Here is a 21727-nt window from a genome sequence, read left to right as displayed (position 1 = left end):
AGTATTTATTTTATTCCTTTTTTTAAATGAAGCAAGCGAAACATTTTCAATGGATCGGTTGCCGTATAAATAGATATAAATTTTATAACAATAATCAAAATTATATACTCAACGCTGGTTCATTTTTGAAAAATCGAACTCGAGCGTCTGTACAATATAAAAATATTTACATTACTTTTGGCACTTTTTGCATTGATAGAATTAGATAGTAACGTAGAATCATTCAATTGTACGATTTTTATGGACCTATATAAACTTACGACTAAGCTTCTGTAATACTTCGTTCCTCGTAAGTCACGCACGTACATTACGAAACGATAATTGGGTCTTTACATTTTTTACGTAGATAATACATAATTAATTTAATTGGAATGGATAAGAATTCTTAATAGCGATCGATCACGCTCGGCTCACTGCTCGGCCTTAACTTCCCCTTTAGCTTTATCGTCTTCCTCGTCGGATTTGGCCTCGATGAATTCCTTCGTCTCGGCGGGACTGGCGCTTTCCGCGTCTTTGATCCTTCGCTTTTCCCTCGCGTAATTGTTCCACGGCTGCTCCTCCGAGGTTCCCCAGATCAGATGGACGACGCAACTGACGGCTAGATTCGCCGCCGAGACCAAAAACACCAAGCGCCACTGACCGATGGTTTGCTGCAAAAAAAAATACGTTTATTCGTTTCATATGGTCTTGATTAGCAACGAATGAATAAAATGATTTAACTCAAATATCAATTATTAAAAGTGCAAAAATGCCAAATAATATCATAGTAACACGGTGCCAGGCGCTAAAGCGATCGGAAAATTATTGAAAAATATTTTATGATATTGTACACCGTGTGTGAGTGTGCAAAATGTTTCGTACAGTCCATTCCTTCGTACGTGTGATTCGTATAAAAAGCTTTTTCAAATATACAAGTACGATGTGAATTACATCGACGAAACTATTGACACATTTCCACGTGGTCTGCCAATTTGGCTGTGCCGACGTCGTCGAGAAATTCTTACAACTCGGTCAGGATCCCAATATCTTCGTGACAAAAACAGGCGATTCACCGCGCTACACTTGGCTATATGATCTTTGGCCGCAGGAAGATCGCTGAATGGCTGCTGAGAAGTGGGACCAAGCCAACTTTAGTCAATGCAGAAGGACTGACTCATGTGGACATCATTTCAAAAAGACTCTAAAGTTTCTGATGCCAATTCATGTATAATGCATTTTAGAGAATTTAACCGGCAAAAGTGAAACTTCATAGTCCTTTTCTTTGGTTAAATTTTCATTTTGTAATTTTATTCAACTGTTCTCGATTTTGAATGTTGGTTTTTTTCAATTACATTTTATTGATATTAGTTTTCATCTTTGCATTCTAAAGATCATTGCGGCCCAGTAAGTGATGCGCAATAACACATCATCACAGCGGTAACGGACGTAAATCCGCGCGAGTACGGGCCTGTTTATATTATGTTGTAAAGACGTGAAGGCGGTGGCGCGCATGTTGGCAGTTACGAGCTGCATATGTCGAGTCGTGTCTCAGTTTAGTTCACGTTGCGACTCGCGACAGCGGGGTACGAACAAAGAAATATCATCGCATTGATTGCCGCTAGTGATTCTCACGAAAAGAAGTGAAATATTACATATCGTTAGTGACTGTGTTTGTGCATGAGTGTGCAAAAAGATGTCTTCTACTTCTTCATCTCCATCTTCTTCGTCTTCTTCTTTGTCCGGGTCCGAGTCCGAGTCCAACGGTCACGATCAAACTAACGAACATATCGGTTTCTTCAGAACTCCTCGTATACGTACCAATGACAAAGACTTTTTAAATGAACTGAAGAGTATACGTAACATTTTCAATTGGGATGTCGAAACAGAGCGATCTAAATTTTTTGATCGCTTTCTGTTCTTAATTAGAAATTGGAGGGGCCAGCTTCCTAAATTCGAGGAGATTTTTCGACCAGCACAAATTGATTGGCTTCTCACGGAGTCTATCAATTCTGATGACAGACACGAGACAAATTTACTCATTGACTTTGTGATCAAGAGCGGGTACAAGGACAAGCCCGAAGTCGATGAAGACGGTAGGCCTTTGCTGCATCGCAGTACGCCAATTCATGAAGAGGCTAAAGATCGAGACAGCGATTTTGTACATAATCTTTTTAAAATATACAACAAGTTCGACGCGAACTACATCGATGAATTAGGATACACTCATTTTCACGCTGCCTGCCGGTGTGGGTGTGACAAGGTTGTCAAGAAATTTCTCAAACTCGGACAGGATCCTAATGTCATTGCGCCAGAAACAGATGATTCACCGCTACACTTGGCTCTGGACAGCAGCCACAAGGGGATTGCCAAATTGCTGCTGAGAAGTGGCGCTGACCCGAATTCAGTTAACGAAGATGGACTGACCCCCCTGCACATTATTTGCAAGAAGGAAAGATATAATAATGACAACATGGCGGGTCTATTCTTCAAGATCGTCGACAAGCAACATCTAACGGTGCAGATTGATGCCCGGGACGAGTTGGGTCGGACACCGCTACAATTAGCCGTAGCAAATATTTTGCCAGACATGGTTGATTCACTCTTGGATCGTGGCGCTGATCTGTCCAGCTTCGTTTTCCCCACTGAGAGCTACTATGGCGAGTACTATAAAGGCTGGCTATATGATTATCCAGCTGAATCGATAATTGAAATTGCCTGTGAAGCTCTAATCATCGTCGAACGTCTAGAGAAAAGAGGATATAAATTGGATCGAAATGACGCCCTGACCATTATGAAATATTTCGCTGATGATGGAGCCTTTTTTGAGTTTTCGACGAATACTGACGAACGTTGGTATAAAAATAAGAAGTTTGCAAGAAAAGCGAAAAAGCTCATGGTTACTCCGAGTTTGTCACTCTACGACCTAGTCCGATTGCGACACGAAGAGGCGGAGAAACTAGTCACTTATTCGGACCGCTTTAAGATCGCGAAAACGAAAGATTATTATTCCTTGCCCGAAGGGCCCAGGGATGCTTGTGCTGCGCACTTGAGCGAGATTATAATGAGAAGATTTTTCCGACAATGGGCGTTGGAATATTTCTTGGAGCTGACGCACTATAGACTTCCGATTCTATGCTGTCAAATGATCATCGAGCCACTAATGAACAAAGATTTGTATCATATTTGCTTGGCTGCTGCAGGCCAAAATTCATGAACATATTTTTAGTATTTTTTCAATATTTGGTGACCTTTAATGTTGTAGATTCCCTGTATTATTTAAATAAATAAATTTAAAGAAATCAGAATGTATTTTTCTATGTAGATTCTGTGTTAATACTTTTCAGCTTATTTGTGAGTTTGTTTAAGATGAGGTTCTTATTCAGATCGATCAAAAAATGAATTTTTTTTTCATTTTCAAATGCTCCTACTTTCAAGAAAACACTCCTAAAATTTTGTACGTGAATTCATATTCCAAGTCATTGAAAGTCAGGATTGAGCAAGATATCTCAAAAACTACTGTAAATATCGCTGAACTTTTCATTTTCTTTAAATGCTATTTAATTGTTATTGGAGCTTAAGCTGAAATAATGATTGTACTATTATTATTTTATTTTGTATCACTTTTTAGAGTCCAAAAAATGCAAAATTACTTTTTTTTTAATTTAATTTTTCTTCGCAAAGACCGTCCAAGCTCCAACAAATATAAAGGATTTCAATAACTGACCTTAATCGAGTGAAATTTTCGATTCAGTCCCTCGCAGATACTTTCCGGCTTATATTAGTAAATTCTAGTAGCGAGCGCTCAAGTCGTAGATGCATGCGGTGACGAAGAAATTTGAACTCAAAAAAGGGTCATTATCGTTTGTTAGTGTGCCAACGACGAATGGCTAGAATCATTCTGACTAATAATGGAACTGGTTACTTTCGCGCGGGCAACTCATACAAGGTAAAAATTAAAAATTTGAATTTTTATGGAAAGTCCGATTATATCCGGCATATTCCCATATCTATGACGAACTAATACGGCGCCTCGCATGGAAAATTTGGTGTTAATAACGTTTTAACTATTTAATACTAAGGATCAGTGACATCCGCATGAACGAGTTACTAGGTTACCCGTTCTTTCGCCAGAATGCCCGATATATTAGTCCGTTACCACTGTGACGGACGCAAGTCTCTTACATTTCTTTGCGTGTACGTGTATGTGCTTCGTTATGCTGTGTTTAGAGGGAGGCGTGCACGTGCGGGCACTGTTGGCAGTACAGCGCCGCAGTCGCTCAGCCACACAGCGAGTTCGCAATTCAGTACATGTTACGAGGCCGTAGCGTAAACAAAAGAGTATCATCGCATCGACTGTAGTCGAAAAATATTTGTTAGTGACTTGATTTCTTAGTGATTGTTAGTACTGTTTTTGTGCGTGAGTGTGCAGAACAATGTGGATACCCTCGCCTAACGATTATAATGATGCTGAATTTTCTAATGAATTGAAGAGCATACGTGAACTGGTCAATTGGGAAGTCGAAGATGAGCGGGATAAATTTTTTGATCGCATTAGATTCTTGTGTAGACATTGGAAAGGCCAACTTCCCGATTTCCATGAAATCTTTCGGCCTGAAGAAATTGATTGGCTTATTATAGAAGATGTAAAGAACAAACACAACCCCATTCGTGGACAATGTTCAATCATCCAATTTCTGACCAGGGCCGGTCACAAGGACAAAACCGAAATTGATGAAAACGGACAGCCGTTGGTGAACCGCACAACGGCACTGCACTGGGTGTCTAAAAACGTTTTTCATAGCCTCGACGCCGTTACACTTTTCGAAATATACAACAGATTCGACGTGAATTACGCCGACGAGTCTGGTCTGTCACATTTTCATGTGGCCTGCAGGTTTGGTTGTTCGGACGTCGTCGAAAAATTTCTGGAGGCTGGCCAGGATCCTAATTGCATCTGGCAAGAAACAGGTGACTCGCCGCTACACCTGGCTTTAGCTCACAACTCATTTATGCGAAACTCAAAAGTGGTCGAATTGCTGCTGAGAAATGATGCCGATCCAAAGTTGCTCAACTTGAAAGGATTGACTCCTCTGCACCTCGTTTGCACCAGAGATGAAGACGATGATTTGGTGAACATGTTTTTCGAGATCATCGACGAAAAACATCAAACTTTGCAGATCGATGCCCTTGACAATTTGGGCCGAACACCGCTGCAATTAGCTGTAGCGAGTCATTTGCCGGAGACGGTCGATGTACTTTTGGATCGTGGCGCTGATCTGTCTAATTTTGTTTTCCCCACCGAGAGTTACTTTGGCAAAGTATTTGACCGGGACGGTGAATTCGGGAATTTGTTTGCGATGGGACAAGCGTCTAAAGCTATGGTTATCGTTGAACGTTTAGAGAAAAGAGGATACGAACTGAATCGAAACGACGCCGTGACAATCATGAAATCATTTTCTAAAAACGGAATGTTCGAAAAGATGGCTGATCTTGACACAAATTGGTATGACGACGAGGATTTCGAGTCAGAAGCGAAAGAGTGGATTTTCAATTCGAGTTTGTCGCTCTACGACTTGGTCCGATTACAACCCAAAGAAGCGGAAAAAGTATTTTCATACACAAATTACCGCGAGGTCATGGACACGGATTATTCGGAAGATTATTGGTACATTCCCGAGGAGGTCAGGGATGCATGTACTGCACAGTTGACCGAGATTGTTATAAAAAAATTTTGTCGACGATGGGTTTTGGATTCTTTCTTGGAACTGACACGCTACCGACTGCCGATTCTCTGCTGTGAGATGATCATCAGCAAACTAAGTAACGAAGATTCATGGCGTATTTGCTTGGCGGCTACAAGCCAAAGCTCGTGATTTCGTCGAGCATATTTCTATAACTTTTTAATGTCTAGCATCATTAAATTTTGTCAATTTTCACAGTACTATTTAAGAAAATAAAGGTAAAAAAATCAAATCAAATTTTTCGATTTAGTTTAATACCTTTCCCATTTTTCGTGAATTTGCATAGTAAGTGTCGATTCCTACGGTGATCCTTTAATTTAATTTTAATTGATTCGATAACTTTTTTATTAAATTTAAACGGTTTATAGTTAATGTACTTTGAGTTTGACTCGAAAGAGGCTTACGTTATCGTTGGTGAGTATGCCGACGACGAGCGGCGACAAGAATCCAGACGGCGACGTGATCAGATTGTTGATGCCGAAGAGCACACTGGCGTAGTTGGGACTGAGATCGACGAAGGCCGGTATCGTGCCCGAGGAGACGGCCCCGTTGATGGCGGTGCCGGCGATCATGAGGACGGCCGCGTAGACGGGCTCGCAGCCGCTGAAGCTCAGGCCGAGGGTGAGCAGTGCCTGGCCCCCGGCGCACACCAGGTTGGCCAGTTTGCGCACGCCCGTGAGGGTCATGCGTTTGGTGCGCAGCAGCCAGTCGGCCAGCATCGAGAACAGGTAGGAGAATATCATGCGGGCCACGTGGGGAGAGCCCGACAGCAGTCCCGTCTGCAACAAAGAAAGCAGCAGCGACATGAGTCCGAAGCTACGTATCTGGAAGAGCAACGTTTTTCGATCGAGTTCAATGCGTATACATCTCTGATGTTCCAGCCGTGGACGTATTTGAAGTACGAGGGCGCTTGAGTCATGAAGGTGATGAAGCCCCAGACGCCACCCCAGTGGGCGACGATCGTCACCCAGAACGGGCCGGACGTCATGATGGCTCGCCAGGGTACCCGCTTGTTCGCCCCCTTCGGCTCCTCGGTCTCGGCTTTGTAGTCGTCCTCGTCCATTTCCGGATCGTTGGCGGCCAAACTCTTGCAGATGTAGTTCTTCTCGCTTTCCAATATTCGCGGATGCTGCTGGGGCGAGTCGTACACGAGAAACAGCCAAAACACGTACCTATATACGCACGAATTCGGATTCAAAATTTCTCTTTCATTCGATGATATTATCTAATGAACTCACCAAACGATACCGATGAGCGAAGTTATGTGGAAAACGGCCTCCCAGTTGTAATTGCTAATGATGGTGGCGCAGAGCGGATAGGTGACGGCCGCGCCTACCGAGCTACCTGCGGCACATACAGATTTTCACCCGTTCGCGTGTGTCTATGCGGCCGTATTTAATGAATTCATTTTTTGCGCTTTGTTTTTGCACTGTACCAAACACGTCTCTTATCCAAAATAGTCCCATGGTTAATAGCCAATTTTTTTTTTATATTGTCAATAACAAAGCTGAAAGTTCACGGGAAGCTTTTTTACAAAGACGCTATATAACTATTTTTCTACAAAAATTTCGTCGCTAAGTTAGGGCTTGCACAAAAGAATACGTCAAAAATTCGATTGCTTCGGTGTCATTAAACAAAGTGATATAATAAACAACGAAATAATGGGACGATATTACGATAAAAATACGCTAAAAACGTGAAAATGTTCTTACCTAAATAAGAGCTGACAAATCGGCTTCGCTCATTCGGCGGAATCCACTTGGCCGTCATGTCGTGCATCGATGGCCACACTACACCCTTTAGGTTCCAAAAATAGAAGAAACCTTTCAATAATTGCATAAATATGAAAAGTATAAAAAATAAATGAATACGCGATGTACTAACGGAAATCAAGCCCTGTAGCGCGCGAACGGCAACGAGAGCGCCGAGGCTGTAGTGGGTGGCGTAGGGCAAGGCGAAGCCGAGCACGGCCACGAGCACATTGCCAAGGCCGAAGATCATTTTGGTGCCGTAGCGCCTCGCGAGCAGGCCGCCCGGCAGCTGCAGCAGCCAATGCAGCCAGTAGTAGGCGCCGAGGGCCATGCTCTGCTGGTACTCGTTCCAGGGGTATTGTCCCGGCTGTTGCTGTTCTGTTGCTGCTGCTTGGAGTGTAGACGTCGAGTTGCCGCTTCCGCACTCGGTGGCGGCGACGGACTTTTCCCGGGGCACGACCATCGTCACGATGGCGAGATTGAGATTGTTGCGCAGCATGTAGTTGATGCCGAAGCCCCAGAAGACCATGAGCCAGAGCACGTCCCGGCAGGATATCCATTCTTTGCCTGCGGATCATTCATGTGAAAATTCGCGTAACTTGCAAGAAATATGTAATGAAATGATCGAGTATAGCTTTAGCTAAGCGCGTAATCGTGCACAATCTTGTCATTGATCGCGTACCACTCTTGTTTGATTTAAAAAGATAAGCCGATGGTATAACATTAAGCTCTATTTAAAAAAAGATTTACAATCTCTCTCGTATGGTGCTTGGACGCTATTATTATGCCTTTACGGTTATCAAAATGACATAATGTCAACAAAGCATCTATATCTATACATCGTTCTCGCTCTCGCGCGCGCACACCAAGTTCTTATTATAAATCCGCTATTTTTGGCCCACGCGATAGAAAAACATCACACGTGTTGCTGCTACTGCTGCTGCTGCTACTGTTGTTGTGCTCCAACTTTTTTTTTGTCTCTTCTCGATTCACCTACAACATCACGCAAGCGAAATTTTCTCTCTCTCTCGCATACGCATGAGAAATAAATTCACACGAGCGATCCGATGCAATATTTCAAGGGTAAGTGCAAGTACGATTACGAGGCACGTTGCAATCGAGAGATAGAGAGAGAGGAACACGGATCATTGTTTCAATTGCCGCGCGAGCGCGTAATCGGTCAATTTAGTGAGAAGCGCGCGCGGCCCGCTCCGCTCGTAATTTCATCAACTCGACGTCCGATCGTCGCAAACTTTCGAGCCACGCATTATCTACGCACACACATACACACTTACACACGTTTAACACTGCACTTTTTCCACGTAATTCGTCCGATTTTGCGTTGAAAAATATGAGAAAAAAGTTTGAAGCTTTGCTCGATCACTGCAGCGTCACAGGCCGAAGCGCACTATTATGTTCGTGTAGAATCGTAACTGCAGTGGTCCACTCACCTTTCGTCATTTTGTGTCTCGTTGGTCTGGTGGCTAGAGGGGCGCCGCTTGTCTCTCTCTCTTTGTCAACAAACGACTCGCTGCCAAGAAAATCGAACCGCCGCGCTCGGCGACGACGAGATCGACCGTCGACGTATTATTCACTTACACACGCACACACAGCACAGCACAGGGTACACAGAGAGTAGAGATGTTGAGGCCAAGAAAGAGCCTCTTTTTTTCTTTTCCGCACCTATATAACGAAACGCGGTGGATACGGAGGAGCCGCGTGGCGCACATGCACGGCTGCTGCGATCGGCAAATCGAGCTACTGTACGCTATACACCGCGCGCTATCTTCTCGAAACTCTCCTGCGAGCTTATGAATCGCTATATTTTATAAATCGTCTAAACAAAGCGGCCTTTGACGAGAGACAAAAGTTTATTTCGATGCGGCGGCGATCACGGCCTTGGTCGGGGCTGCCTCTGCGCGATCTCGAAGCGGGCGGGCTCTTGTGACAGCGCTCGATGAAAAAAATCGGCACTGCAAGATCGGCACTGTACTATAGATATCACGCACTTTTGCGCGCGCCGCGTCGATTACGGATGAGTTATATACGAGCTACTACTAGCCTCTCTCGTCTATGACGACGACGACGACGACGACGACGACGAAAAGAGTGTCCCGCAGCCGTGCGGTGACATACTGCTGCTGCTGTTGCACCGCGCGTCGCACGTCGCTCATAGTACACATGTCATTTGTACTTGTATAATACGTAGAGCCGCGCGTGTAAATCATCGAGGCGCTTATAGTGAAAGCTTCCGACAAAAGGATGGAGAGTACATAGTACGTCGAGCGGGAGCTTTGCGAGCTGATAAGCCTCGATGATAAAAAAGCGAAGAATTTATGGAATTTGATAAAAAGCTCGTGATCGCGCGCGCTAATTCATACATAATTTTTTTATTGTCCGCCATATAACTCGAATGCCAAAAAGTACAAGTACACACTGAACGATCTGTGTCGATTACATTGCGCAACGTTCTCTAATTTTTTGATGATCGGCTCTCCGCGAGATATTCGAAGAAAAACGTTTTTTTCTTTGGTGGCTCGCGTGATTGCACGCAGCGCACGCGTATACTATGACATCGTCGAAACTTGCGTGCATAATTATAATTATAATGCGACGATCGCAGCGGCAAGGATCATTTGCGACAGATTGATTTGATTTGAACAATTTATTGACCAAGGTCGAAAGACCGAATGGCAATTAGCAGTAAAGTACAATAATATATATATTTACAAATAAAACAAGCATAAAATAAGCTAAGTAAAACAAAATTATGCAAAAATTAAGCCAGATAACAGATATTCAGGTACAGTTAATCAGCATCATATTCAAACACTATGACTAAAAGTATATACAAGTGTAGGTAAAATTAAATGCTATAAGTACGAGAGATTACAATTAATAAGCAATAATACATAAAAAATTATTGAGCATTTTGTTGTCTCCTCATGTAATGCCCAAGTAGGCTCTTGAATGACGCCAGAGAGCCCGATGACCGTATCTGAGCAGGAAGTGCATTCCATGAGTTGGCTGCACTAATCGAGAAACCTGACTTCAAGGTGGAGGAATCCGCAAACGGCACCTCTATCGTCGGCGCTCCACCCGCGATTCTTGCAGATCTGCGGACCTCCACGCCCGTCCAATGACAGACGCAGAGAGAGAGAGAAAGACGTGTGATTTTCAGCTCTTATCGGCGATCGCTCAAGGTCATGCAGAGTACGAATGTGTCGCACATTCGCGTAAACGCGCAGTTATATTATATACGTGAGCACAAATCTACATAATGCGCGCGACTCGAACTCGAGGCGCTTCGAGGATGGTATTACACCAGTTGGCTAATTGATTTATTGGCCTTTGACACGCAAAAAGTAATTAGGGATGCCACATGACTTTTGTCCTGTGCTCATCCGAGTCTCGTTTTCGGCCAACGATCCGACGAGAATCATGACGCGCGTGCGAGTAGGGTAAAAATCAATAGAAGCGCGCGTACCGTGGCGATTTTTCGTGTGCGCGGCGCGTGTTATGGAGCGGCGGGCTGTTTTTCCTGAAAAAGGGCTTGGGAACGCAATCGATATGGATGTCGCATTAAAACGCGTATTATATGTCTCATTTCCAATCGTCATCGGCGGGATCCTATCGTCTATGTCTGTCATTTCGCTGCCGACTTTCACCCAAGACCGACGCACATAAACAGACAGACAGTCCGAGTTTTTCGACACAATATAATCGTGTATCGCTCTCGATGTTGAACAAGCGCAAAATCGGAACGATCGCCATGAAGGAGGGCCTCTCCGCGGAGGAGCTGTTCGTCACCGGCGACGGCCTGGCCTACGACGACTTCATCATACTGCCCGGCTGCATCAATTTCAAGCTCAATCAGGTGGAGCTGGGCTCGCGGCTGACGCGCAAGATCGCCCTCAAGACTCCCTTCGTGCTGGCCCCGGGAGTGTCGAGTGCAGACACGGCTATACAGGCCGCCCTGGCCGGTGGCATCGGCTTCATCGACGACACGACGCTCACTGCCCAGGATCAAGCCAAGCAGGTGGAAAAGGTGAGAACTATTAGCGGTTGAATGAAATTAATCGAGAGCTCAATTTTTTATTTTTTCCTCGTTGCACGAAGGTAAAGTCTTACGAGTACGGTTTCATCCGCGAGCCGGTCTGTCTGTCGGCGGGGAGTCGGGTGGCCGATCTCAAAGTCTTCAAGTGCCTACGAGGCTTCTCCGGATACCCGATCACCAAGGACGGCCGCCCCGGCAGCCAACTACTCGGCATCGTGACGGCGCGCGACGTCGATCTGAGCTACGCCGAGTTCGACTCGACCAAGCTCGAGGTCTTCATGACCCCCCTCGATCAGCTCGTCGTGGCCAAGGAGGGTGTGAGCCTGGCCGAGGCCGTGGCCAAGTTGGAGGAGTCGCGAAAGGCCCGTCTGCCGGTGCTCAACGAGGCCGGCGAGCTCGTGGCTCTGGTATCCAGGACGGACTTGAGGAAGAATCAGAACTACGCGAACGCGAGCAAGGACGAGCAGGGCCGGCTCCGGGTGGGCGCCGCTCTGCGGAGGAGCCGCTCGACCGAGGAGCTGCGCAGCGCCATGTGGCTGCTCTCGGACGCCGGGGTCGACGTCGTGCTGCTGGAGCTGCCCGAGAACCAGCTGGAGAGCGTCCACTGGGCCAAGCAGAACTTGCCGCACATCGAGCTGATCGCGGGCAACGTCGTCACGCTGGCCCAGGCGCGCCACTACATCGTGGCCGGGGCCGACGCGCTCAAGGTCGGCCGTAGCGTCGATCGCGAGCATCGTCTTCGTCGTCAGGATCACTTGCTCTGTGGCAGCTCGACCGCGGTGGGTCGCGCCTCCGCCACGGCCGTCTACAAAGTCGCCGAGTTCGCGACGAGGGCCTCGGGTCTGCCGGTGCTGGCCGACGACGCGACCGTCCTCAACACCGGCCACGTGCTCAAGGCCCTGTGTCTCGGGGCCAGCGGTGTCATGCTCGGGTCCAAATTGTTCGCGGGTATGGCCAAGCTCCCCAAAAATGCCGTGAAAAAGGAAGCCGCGGAAGCAACAGCAGCAGCGGTTGCCGAGCAGCCACCGAGAGAGCCCGGAACTGCTGCCGTATCCAGCTGCAAAGCCCGAGACTTTCGACTCGACGAGCAGATGCTGCTCAAATCGATGCCGTATCTGCAGTGCGGCTTGAAGTACGCCCTGCAGGACATCGGCTCGAGGTCGCTCGAAGAGCTCAGGGCCATGGTTTACGACGGCGACGTTCGATTCGAAAAAACGAGCTAGGTTTCCGTAAATCTAACGCAATCGCTTTTGTATTTTTTATCTACATCATCGACTAAATTCATTTACAGAAGAGTATATGATAAAGAACAAATAAAGAGAATATATTTTATAAACAACTCAAAAATCTTGATTTTTATATTACTCCAGACTGTAAATAGAAAAAAATAATTAAAAATATAATAATTATAGTAAAGGAAAATATCTTTTCCGCGCTTGTTCAAGTAGTATAAAATGTTATTAATATTATAGCAACGTTTTTTCTCCGTACACCAAAATGTTAATAGAATAATAATGTATATGGCTCGCTGTCGATCGGAAATGTCCTCCAGATGCATTAATCATAGATTTTTTAATTCATTGTTGGTTCGTTTATTTCATTAATTTTTTTTCGAAATTTTAACTATTATACTAACAATGATCATCTACGTGAAATTCAATTTCTATTATCAAACTATGAATGATAATCTGAAAGTTTCAGTTGAAATTTTATCACTATGTTGTTAAGCTTTTTCAAATAAAGAAACAAAATCGCAAGACTTGAACATATTCCATGTGTAAAGATTAGCTTGAATTTTTCTACCCATGAGTACTACATTATTTTACAGATGTAAATCTTGAGAAAACGTTTGGAACGTATGTTTTGATAAATACATTTTGAATTCTTTGAATTTATTTATTTAAATAGTACAGGGAATCTACAACATTAAATACCACCAGATATTGAAAAAATACTACAAATATGTTCATTTGAATCATGAATTTTAGCCTGTAGCCGCCAAGCAAATATGATAAAAATCTGTGTTCATTAGCTGCTCGATGATCATTTCACAGCATAGAATCGGCAATCGGTAATGCGTCAGCTCCAATAAACAATCCAACGCCCATCGTTGATAAAATCTTCTGAATATAATCTCGCCCAGGTGCGCAGCACAAGCCTCCGTAAGCCAATCGGGGATCCTCCAATGATAATTCCAATAATAATTTTTCACTACATCTAAGTAGTTCGTTTTTGTAATTAGTTTCCCCACCTCTTTGGGTCGTAACTGGAGCAGGTCGTAGAGAGAAAAATTATAATTTTTCATTGTTTCTTTCACTTTTACAGTGTACTTCTCGTCGTTACACCAACTTGTGTTAAGATTAGTCGAATTTACGAATACTCCGTACTTGGCAAATAATTTCATAATCGTTATGGCGTCGCTTCGATTTAATTCATATCCTCTTTTTTCCAAACGGTCAACAACATCCAAAGCGTTATATGTACTTCCTATTGTGAAGTTAGCCCTATAGTTATATTCCGGGTCAAATATTTTGCCAAAGTAACTCTCGGTGGGGAAAACGAAGCTGGTTAGATCAGCGCCACGATCCAAGAGTGCATCAACCGTAGCTGGCAAAAGACTTGCCACGGCCCATTGCAGTGGTGTCAGGCCCAAATTGTCCCGGGCATCAATCTTCACCGTCTGCTGGATCTCGTCAATGACCTCAAAAAAAAGATCTACTAATTCTTCCGTCTCATCGAACTCATCCATCCTGCAAATAACATGCAGAGGTGTCGATCCCTCCTTGTTGGCCAAATTTGGGTCTGCGCCGTGTCTCAGCAATACTTCGGACACATAATACCATTGTCCCATCTCCAGAGCCAAGTGAAGCGGTGAATCACCTGTTTCTTGCCAGATGCAATTGGGATCCTGGCCAGCCTCCAGAAATTTCTCGACGACGTTACAACAACCAAACTTGCAGGCCACGTGAAAATGAGACAGACCAGACTCGTCGGTGTAATTCACGTCGAATCTGTCGTATATTTGAAAAAACTTTTGGGTGTCGATGCTGCGTAAGCGTCTGTTTTTGGCCGCATAGTGCAGTGCCGTGCTACGACGCAGAATTGGCTTGCCGTCATCATCTAAAACGGGTTCGTCCTTGTACCCGGTAGCGTAAACAAATTGAACGAATGAATATCCGTAATAATAGTGGTTCTCCTCGTTTTTCTGATACTCCGTGAGAAGCCAATCAATTTCTTCGGTTCGAAAGATATCTCGAAGATTTGGAAGTTGGCCCTTCCAATTTCTAATCAGAAAATGCATGCGATCAAAAAATGTAAGTCGCTCTTTTTCGACTTCCCAATTGACCAGTTCACGTATACTCTTCAGCTCATTTAAAAAGTCTTTGTCATTGACATGCCTACTAGGATCTCTTGCAAAAGTGGCACGTTGATCGTCGGACATCGTTCTGCAAATACACTCACACACAAACACAATCGTTCGAAATAGAAAATGTCTTCCTATTTTCACTAGAATCACTTGTGGCAGTCGATGCAATGGTGATTCTTGGTCTACGCTGCGACGTCGTAACGTGGACTGAACACCGAACTGAGTGACTCGATTCGCGGCTCAGTCAAAACTAATATAACTGCTATTACATGCGCGTCACCATCGTCGCAGCATGTGGCGGGCGAAATACGTTTGTCACTTGTTGATACACGCCGGTCATTTCACTGAGACGAGTTTTATGCGAGAGAATTCCTAACGGTAACGGCCATCCTTCTCGAAACCTCACGTCGATGCATTTTGTTATTATATAAAATTTCAACACACCACCCCATAGATTCACGTCGCTATAATGAGCAGCGGAGCCGAATGCGCATGCGTATACATTTCATCGCGAGTTGTGTCTTAGAAATCGTCTATATGTTCAGAATAAAATTAATTTGATTTAGAAAAATAAATAAAAAAAGGTATTTTGCATCACGCTAATAAATGCTGTAAATAATAGCCATTTTAGATTATTTCTATTACTACTACGACTTTGCCAAAAAGAAAATCACAATCCGAGTAATATTTCCCATAAGATTTGAAAATTCCATTTTTTTGCCCTTGAGTGGTGTACGCGAAAGAACCCAGTTCAATAACTAGTCAGAACTCGCTCATCTTCGGCCGAACGTTAAGCCTTTTTCAAATGAGAATTTTTTAGTCAACGCATTTAATGGCGGGTTATGGAACACGCTAATTATGACATAGAGTGAAGCAGAAATTTTTTAAACATGCATATGCTTAAGGATCTATTTACTCAATCTTGTCTGTAAGGAGTTTTTTTGAAAATACTTGGTACTGAATAATATAATACTGAAGGTCTCCTTGTTAGTTTTAAAAGCCCAGAAAATTCCTCGAAGAAATCGTCGCCAAGTTAGAATTTTAACAACGTATTAACAAATAAATTGGTAATTCAATTGTAAACAATGTAAATATCATAAAAGATTTTTACAAAGTCGTTCAACCAACTGATCATATTCATAGAAAACAAATTAGTATATGAATGTTGTCATTCCCGATGAAACTAGCAATAAAACCAAAAGATACATTTTACTCATTCAATTTACGTGACAGTAAATAGAAAGATCCATCTGCGATTTAACCACCGAAATGGATAAAAGTGAGATTAAATCCGGAAAAATTGTCTCAAAAAATAATTTAAGTGAACATAACATTGTTGTTTCACGCGACGAAGAATACGTATGTGGTATTTGTCAGGAGGCATTTACACTGGAATCAAGTTTGACAAAACACCGAGACACAATTCACAATGAAGAAAAAAATTTCGCATGCGACAAGTGCGGAAAGACATTTGAGTTTCGAAGTCATTTGAGTAGACACTAAATATCAGAACACAAAGGCCGCAACGATTTTTCATGCGACAAGTGCGAGAAAAAATTCGTAAAAAAATCGAGTTTGCTTACGCACCAAAAATTAGTACACAAAAATCGCGAAGATTTCTCATGTAACAAGTGCGAAAGGAAGTTTGAAAATAAATCAACTTTACTCAAGCACAAAAAAATATTCCACGAAGTTTTCAAAAATTACTTATGTGAAATCTGCGCGAAGAGATTTGACAGTAAAAATAGTTTACTCATACATATAAAAACAGTCCACGAGAATCCCAAAGATTTTGCATGGGAAAATTGTGAGAAGAAATTCGGACAAAAAGCTAAGTTGCTCTTTCATCAAAAGACAGTACACGAAGGTCGTAAAGATTACGTATGTGATAAATGCGAGAGAAAATTTGGGAGTAAATCAGATTTGTTAAAGCACCGAAGGATAGTACACGAAGGTCGCAAGGATTTCACCTGTGACAAGTGTGAGCAGAAATTTGTATACAAACGGGGTTTGATTTTACATCAAAGGGCAGTACACGAACGTTTCAAAGATTTCGCATGCGACAAGTGCGAGAAAAAATATGGTCATCAAGGTAATTTGCTCATCCACCAAAAGACAGTCCATGAAGGTCGCAAAGATTTGGCATGCGATATGTGCGAGAAAAAATTTGGAAGAAAATCGAATTTAATGAAGCACAAAAAAATAGTCCATGGCAATAGCAAAGATTATAGATGCGACAGGTGCGAGAAAAAATTTGGGAAGCAAAGTAATTTGCTCACCCACCATGAAGATCGGAAAGATTTTGAATGTGATAATTGCAAGAAAAAATTTGGACACAGACACACTTTTCTCATCCACCAAAAGACAATCCATGAAGGTCGCAAAGATTACGCATGCGGCAAGTGTGAAAAAAAATTTGGGCAGCAAAGTAATTTGAGGAAACACCAAAAGATAGTACATGACAGTACATGATGCAAAGATTACACATACAACAAGTGCGAGGAGAAATTTTAATTATTATAAAAAATTTATTGAAGCACAAAAAAATAATTCATGACAGTCGCAAAGATTATCCATGCGACAGGTGCGGGAAAAAATTTAGGGATAAATCTTATTCACTTGTGCACTACGAGGGTTGCACAAGGGTGCCGTGAAGGTCGCAAAGATTTTGTTTGCGACCAATACGATTTTCAGAAGTAAGGATTGACGATTGTAAATATGTATAGTTACTTATACATATGTTTTTCTAAAATTTCAATAAAATTGTTGTCTAAATGATTGTGCATTATCTGAATCTCAGGCTTCCTATTATCATTACACATTCGTTACTTTCGTGGTGTTGCTTTATTTTTGAACTAAACAAAATTTTGCATGTTGAGCACTACTGTTAATTGCTGCTCTCCGTGAATTTTTTGAAAAATTCACGTGATAATATGCCGAATTGATCAAATATGAACTATAGTGTAAGATTTTGATTAATTTGCTGCAAAACTGATCGCTTCCGCTGTAAGAGACGTGATCGATAACAATAATAAGTTTTACCGAAAAAATGAAAGTGAAAACCATTTAATATCCTAATTTGGATCAAAAAATGTTTTATAAATGTCTTCAAAATTAGTAAAAATCCTTATAACTGTTTCATCCTTTTCTAATTACTTTTATCAATCATAAAACTTATATTTAAGCTTTTCGAATTATGTGAGCGGCAAATGAAAGTCTGCATGGAGGTAACCTTGTTCTAATCCGCCACTGGACGCATCTACAGCCTCGGCACTTAAATAAATTCACAAATGAGACGAAAAGTATCCTGGAGAAACTAAATCGTAAATTTCAATCAGATTAAAATCAATTATTGCAATTATTTATATCAATTAAACAAAACTAAAGGCGTTTGAGTATCACTGAACTCAGAACTTTTTATTCAAACTCAGATCAAAGCTGAGAAATATCTTTTAGCACGCACACTATCACCTATTAATTTGAAAATTTGTCAGCAATGCATTGGCCGCTGTCTGCACAAATCTAAAGACCAATCATAACGCGACTTTTTTAACGTTTCGTATGTTTTACTGTCAAAAAAACTCACGGCGTTGCTGCCGCTACACATGCCTTTGAATATAAGGCTACATTTTTAATAAGGCTTCGTTCTTTATTCGTCGAGAATTCCTTGACGCTTTATCAAACAGTTCGGCGGTATTCAAACGCTTCATTTATAGAAATTCAAATGTTCAAATGTATGTTGCTCAAGTGAATCGCTGTACTGCTTCGGGCAAAATTGTCAGATAACGTTTTTCTACATTCTCGCGCTTTTATCTACAGTCAATTGACTAATGCTGACTGCTTTCACGTCATCGTGTTCTTTTTTATCTTTCGTAGCTTCATAATCTCTGGCGAGAACTGCTACCATTGGAGCCGATTTTTCGTCAAGTCGTCTCTGTTTATTTTTTTTACGCGGGCGATGCCTCTTCGGTGATAAGCACGAGCTGTTATTGATATCGAAGATTACCCGCCACTTAGAGAGATCGTAGCACCCGTTTGAACGTAGTCTTGATCGATCTCTCAGCATGGCTCGATCGTGGATAGTCGCTCTCCTTTTGCTGGCTGCAAGTCTGTCCTCGAGCCATGGCTTGCGTATCCTGGGCATATTTCCGCTTCAGGGCAAAAGCCACTTCATCATGGGCGAAGCCCTCATGAGAGGATTGGCTGCCAAGGGCCATCGGGTCGACGTCTACAGTCATTTTCCGCTGAAGAAACCGATTCCCAACTACACGGATTACAGCTTGGCTGGGACGCTGCCGGCTCTCGCCAATAACATGTCCTTCAACTACATGAACTCGATCACTGGCGTCGGCTCGATGTCGAAGGACATGGAATTGATCGGCAATCCAGTTTGCGAGTTGCTGAATTTACCGATTTTCCAGAATCTCATTAAAAATCCACCGAATGATCCGCCGTACGATCTCATCATTATCGAGGTATAACATTCTTTTATTTATCTTTTTTTCGAAAAAATCTTCAAGAGACACGTTAAGATTGTGTAGATTGCATTATTTTTTGATAAATTTTTGTTAATTAATCATGCTCGAAAAATTAATTTCGGGTTTTTTCGCTTCGTAAACAACATAAATATTTAATTTGGTCAATTACGAGGCTTCAAGTACCACTTTACAATACAATTCTTCGAAAAAAATTATCGCGAAATTTCGATTGTTTGCAGATGTTCTTGTCGAACTGCTACTTGGCACTCGGGCCTCATTTGAATGTCCCGATGGTCTCGATGGTGACCACCAGCCTGTTCGAATGGATGTACAGGCCACTCGGCAACCCATCGCGCCTGGCCGTGGAGCCAACGATGTATTCCGGCGCCCATCATCCGATGTCCTTCAAGGACCGCGTGCGCAACGTCCTGCTGAGTCACTACTCCGAATGCTCGTTCAACGCGGAGGCTCGCAAGTCTCAGAACGCCGTGGTCGAGAGAGCTTTCGGTCCCGGTACGACCGACGTCATCGACCTGCAAAAGGAGATCTCTCTGACCCTGGTGAATTATCATCACGCCTTGAACGGCGTGCGAGCTTTTACGCCGTCGGTCGTGCCCGTGGGCGGTATCCACATTTTCGAAAACGAAGATAACGCGCTACCGGTCAAGATCAAGAAATTCATGGACGAGAGCAAGGATGGCTTCGTTTATGTCTCGTTTGGCTCGATGGTGCAACTCGAAACGTTCCCCGAGCACGATCTCAAAGAACTATATGCCAGCTTCAAAAACATAGCGCCAATTAGAGTAGTGATGAAAATAGCTAAACCGGAACTGCTACCATCCGGCTTGCCGTCGAACGTTGTTACGCATTCTTGGTTGCCGCAAGTTCAAGTCCTGAGTGAGTCAAGAAGATTTTGAGTAAAATAGGAATCAAACTAATCGGAGCATTTTTCGATGATTTTCAGAGCACAAAAACATCAAGGCTTTCGTTACACACGGCGGACTCATGGGTACGCAAGAGTCTATTTACTACGGCGTCCCGCTCATAGGTTTTCCTCTATTCGGCGATCAGCACTTCAACATAGATTCTTACACGAAGAAAAATTTGGCCATTAGGCTTGATCGTTATAATATAAAAGAAGAAACATTGACTGCGGCCATCAAAGAAATCATTAACAATCCGCAGTATAAGTAAGCTCGATTTTTAAAAATTTAATAAATTGATAATTGACTTAGCTTTGCATGATTCCTCATGTTTGTTTTTTCTTTTTTTAGAAATTCGGCTGATAAGGCAAGCAAAGCGTTTAGAGATGCGCCATTGAGCCCACTGAACACAGCCATTTATTGGGTTGAATACATAGCCAAGCATGGGAAATATTCACTAAGATCTCCGATAGTAAATTTGCCCTGGTGGCAGGCTTCTTTGCTGGACGTGTATGCATTTTTGGCTACAATATTTATGTTGCTAGTCGTCACTTTGTACAAACTAGTGGCAATCTTACTCAAGCTGATATTCAAATTTCAAAAGTCAAAGCCTCGAAAAATGAAAAAGAAATAATTCAATTTTTAAAATTTCCACTTTTAACTCTAGTAGCGTTGTAAAACTTAACGATGTTACAAGCAGGTTTATAAAAAATATGCTTAAGAAAATTCATAAATCATAAATCCATTTGATTTGTGAATTTAATTTATTTCAATTCACAAGTCAATTTGATTTGTAAATTAAACTTGGTTTAAATTAAATTTTATGATCTCTAGTCTTTCTTAATAGTTTTTGCCTCAGATAGTTAAAATCGTATTATTTTAAGTAATAATTGACAATAGCAAATGATTTTTTTAATGAAATACTTATGTTATTACCTTGTATTATTTATTTTTTTATTTATTTATTTAATATCATTATTATTATTATTATAGAGCACTTATATAATGGCAAATATTCAATTATGTAATTGATGTAATTTTTGTTGCGGACCACATTAAAAAATTTTGAACGAAAAACTTACTTGATCAACTAGAAACTAGAAACAATAATTCTTATGATTCAAGTTACTCTTTTATTTACATTTGTACAAACATCTGAATATTGGAAATTGAGCGTTGTAACTGCTCTGGTTTGTAAAAATGTTGTTCAAATTCGTAAAAATAGGCGAAAATATGTAAAAACATACAAAATTCAAAAATAAACAACAATATACAATTTCATATGCAATGTTTGCATTTGTGTATCAATTTAATAAATTACATGAATGAAATCTTGCTATTATTTTTTGTCTTGATACACTTAGTTTGACTAGGTAACCTTGATTCCGTCTGTTGTACAATCTGTATCATTAACATTTAACAATTAGCAAA

The 21727-nt window shown here is 42.2% G+C and overlaps 3 protein-coding genes across 4 annotated transcripts; 2 read left to right on the top strand and 1 right to left on the bottom strand.

The window, feature by feature from the left end:
• Window positions 1-17: 17 nt before the first annotated feature.
• On the bottom strand, window positions 18-9580 carry LOC106654650 (putative inorganic phosphate cotransporter). 2 transcript variants are annotated; one of them, XM_014374608.2, is made up of 7 exons: window positions 8923-9580; window positions 7605-8038; window positions 7433-7517; window positions 6959-7064; window positions 6586-6892; window positions 6125-6499; window positions 18-650 (listed from the first exon to the last, which is right to left on the bottom strand). In XM_014374608.2, the coding sequence occupies exons 1-7, from the start codon at window positions 8930-8932 to the stop codon at window positions 411-413; spliced, it is 1557 nt and encodes a 518-aa protein (XP_014230094.1). In that variant the 5' UTR covers window positions 8933-9580; the 3' UTR covers window positions 18-410. The 2 variants fall into 2 exon arrangements, with proteins under 2 accessions (XP_014230094.1, XP_023316121.1); XM_023460353.1 differs by lacking the exon at window positions 18-650 and adding an exon at window positions 5911-6030.
• A 1663-nt stretch (window positions 9581-11243) lies between these two features.
• Window positions 11244-12751, top strand: LOC106654507 (inosine-5'-monophosphate dehydrogenase 1-like). The gene is made up of 2 exons (XM_014374426.1): window positions 11244-11519; window positions 11591-12751. Exons 1-2 carry the CDS (start codon window positions 11244-11246, stop codon window positions 12749-12751), a joined length of 1437 nt encoding a protein of 478 aa, XP_014229912.1.
• A 6208-nt stretch (window positions 12752-18959) lies between these two features.
• LOC106654508 (UDP-glucuronosyltransferase 2B2-like) lies at window positions 18960-20943 on the top strand. The gene is made up of 4 exons (XM_023460327.1): window positions 18960-19370; window positions 19613-20270; window positions 20338-20563; window positions 20648-20943. Exons 1-4 carry the CDS (start codon window positions 18960-18962, stop codon window positions 20928-20930), a joined length of 1578 nt encoding a protein of 525 aa, XP_023316095.1. The 3' UTR covers window positions 20931-20943.
• Window positions 20944-21727: the final 784 nt, after the last annotated feature.

Source organism: Trichogramma pretiosum, unplaced genomic scaffold, assembly GCF_000599845.2.
Source record: "Trichogramma pretiosum strain Unisexual culture from Peru unplaced genomic scaffold, Tpre_2.0 scaffold59, whole genome shotgun sequence".
Lineage (NCBI taxonomy): Eukaryota > Metazoa > Arthropoda > Insecta > Hymenoptera > Trichogrammatidae > Trichogramma > Trichogramma pretiosum.
This window is presented reverse-complemented; position numbering and strand designations above follow the sequence as displayed.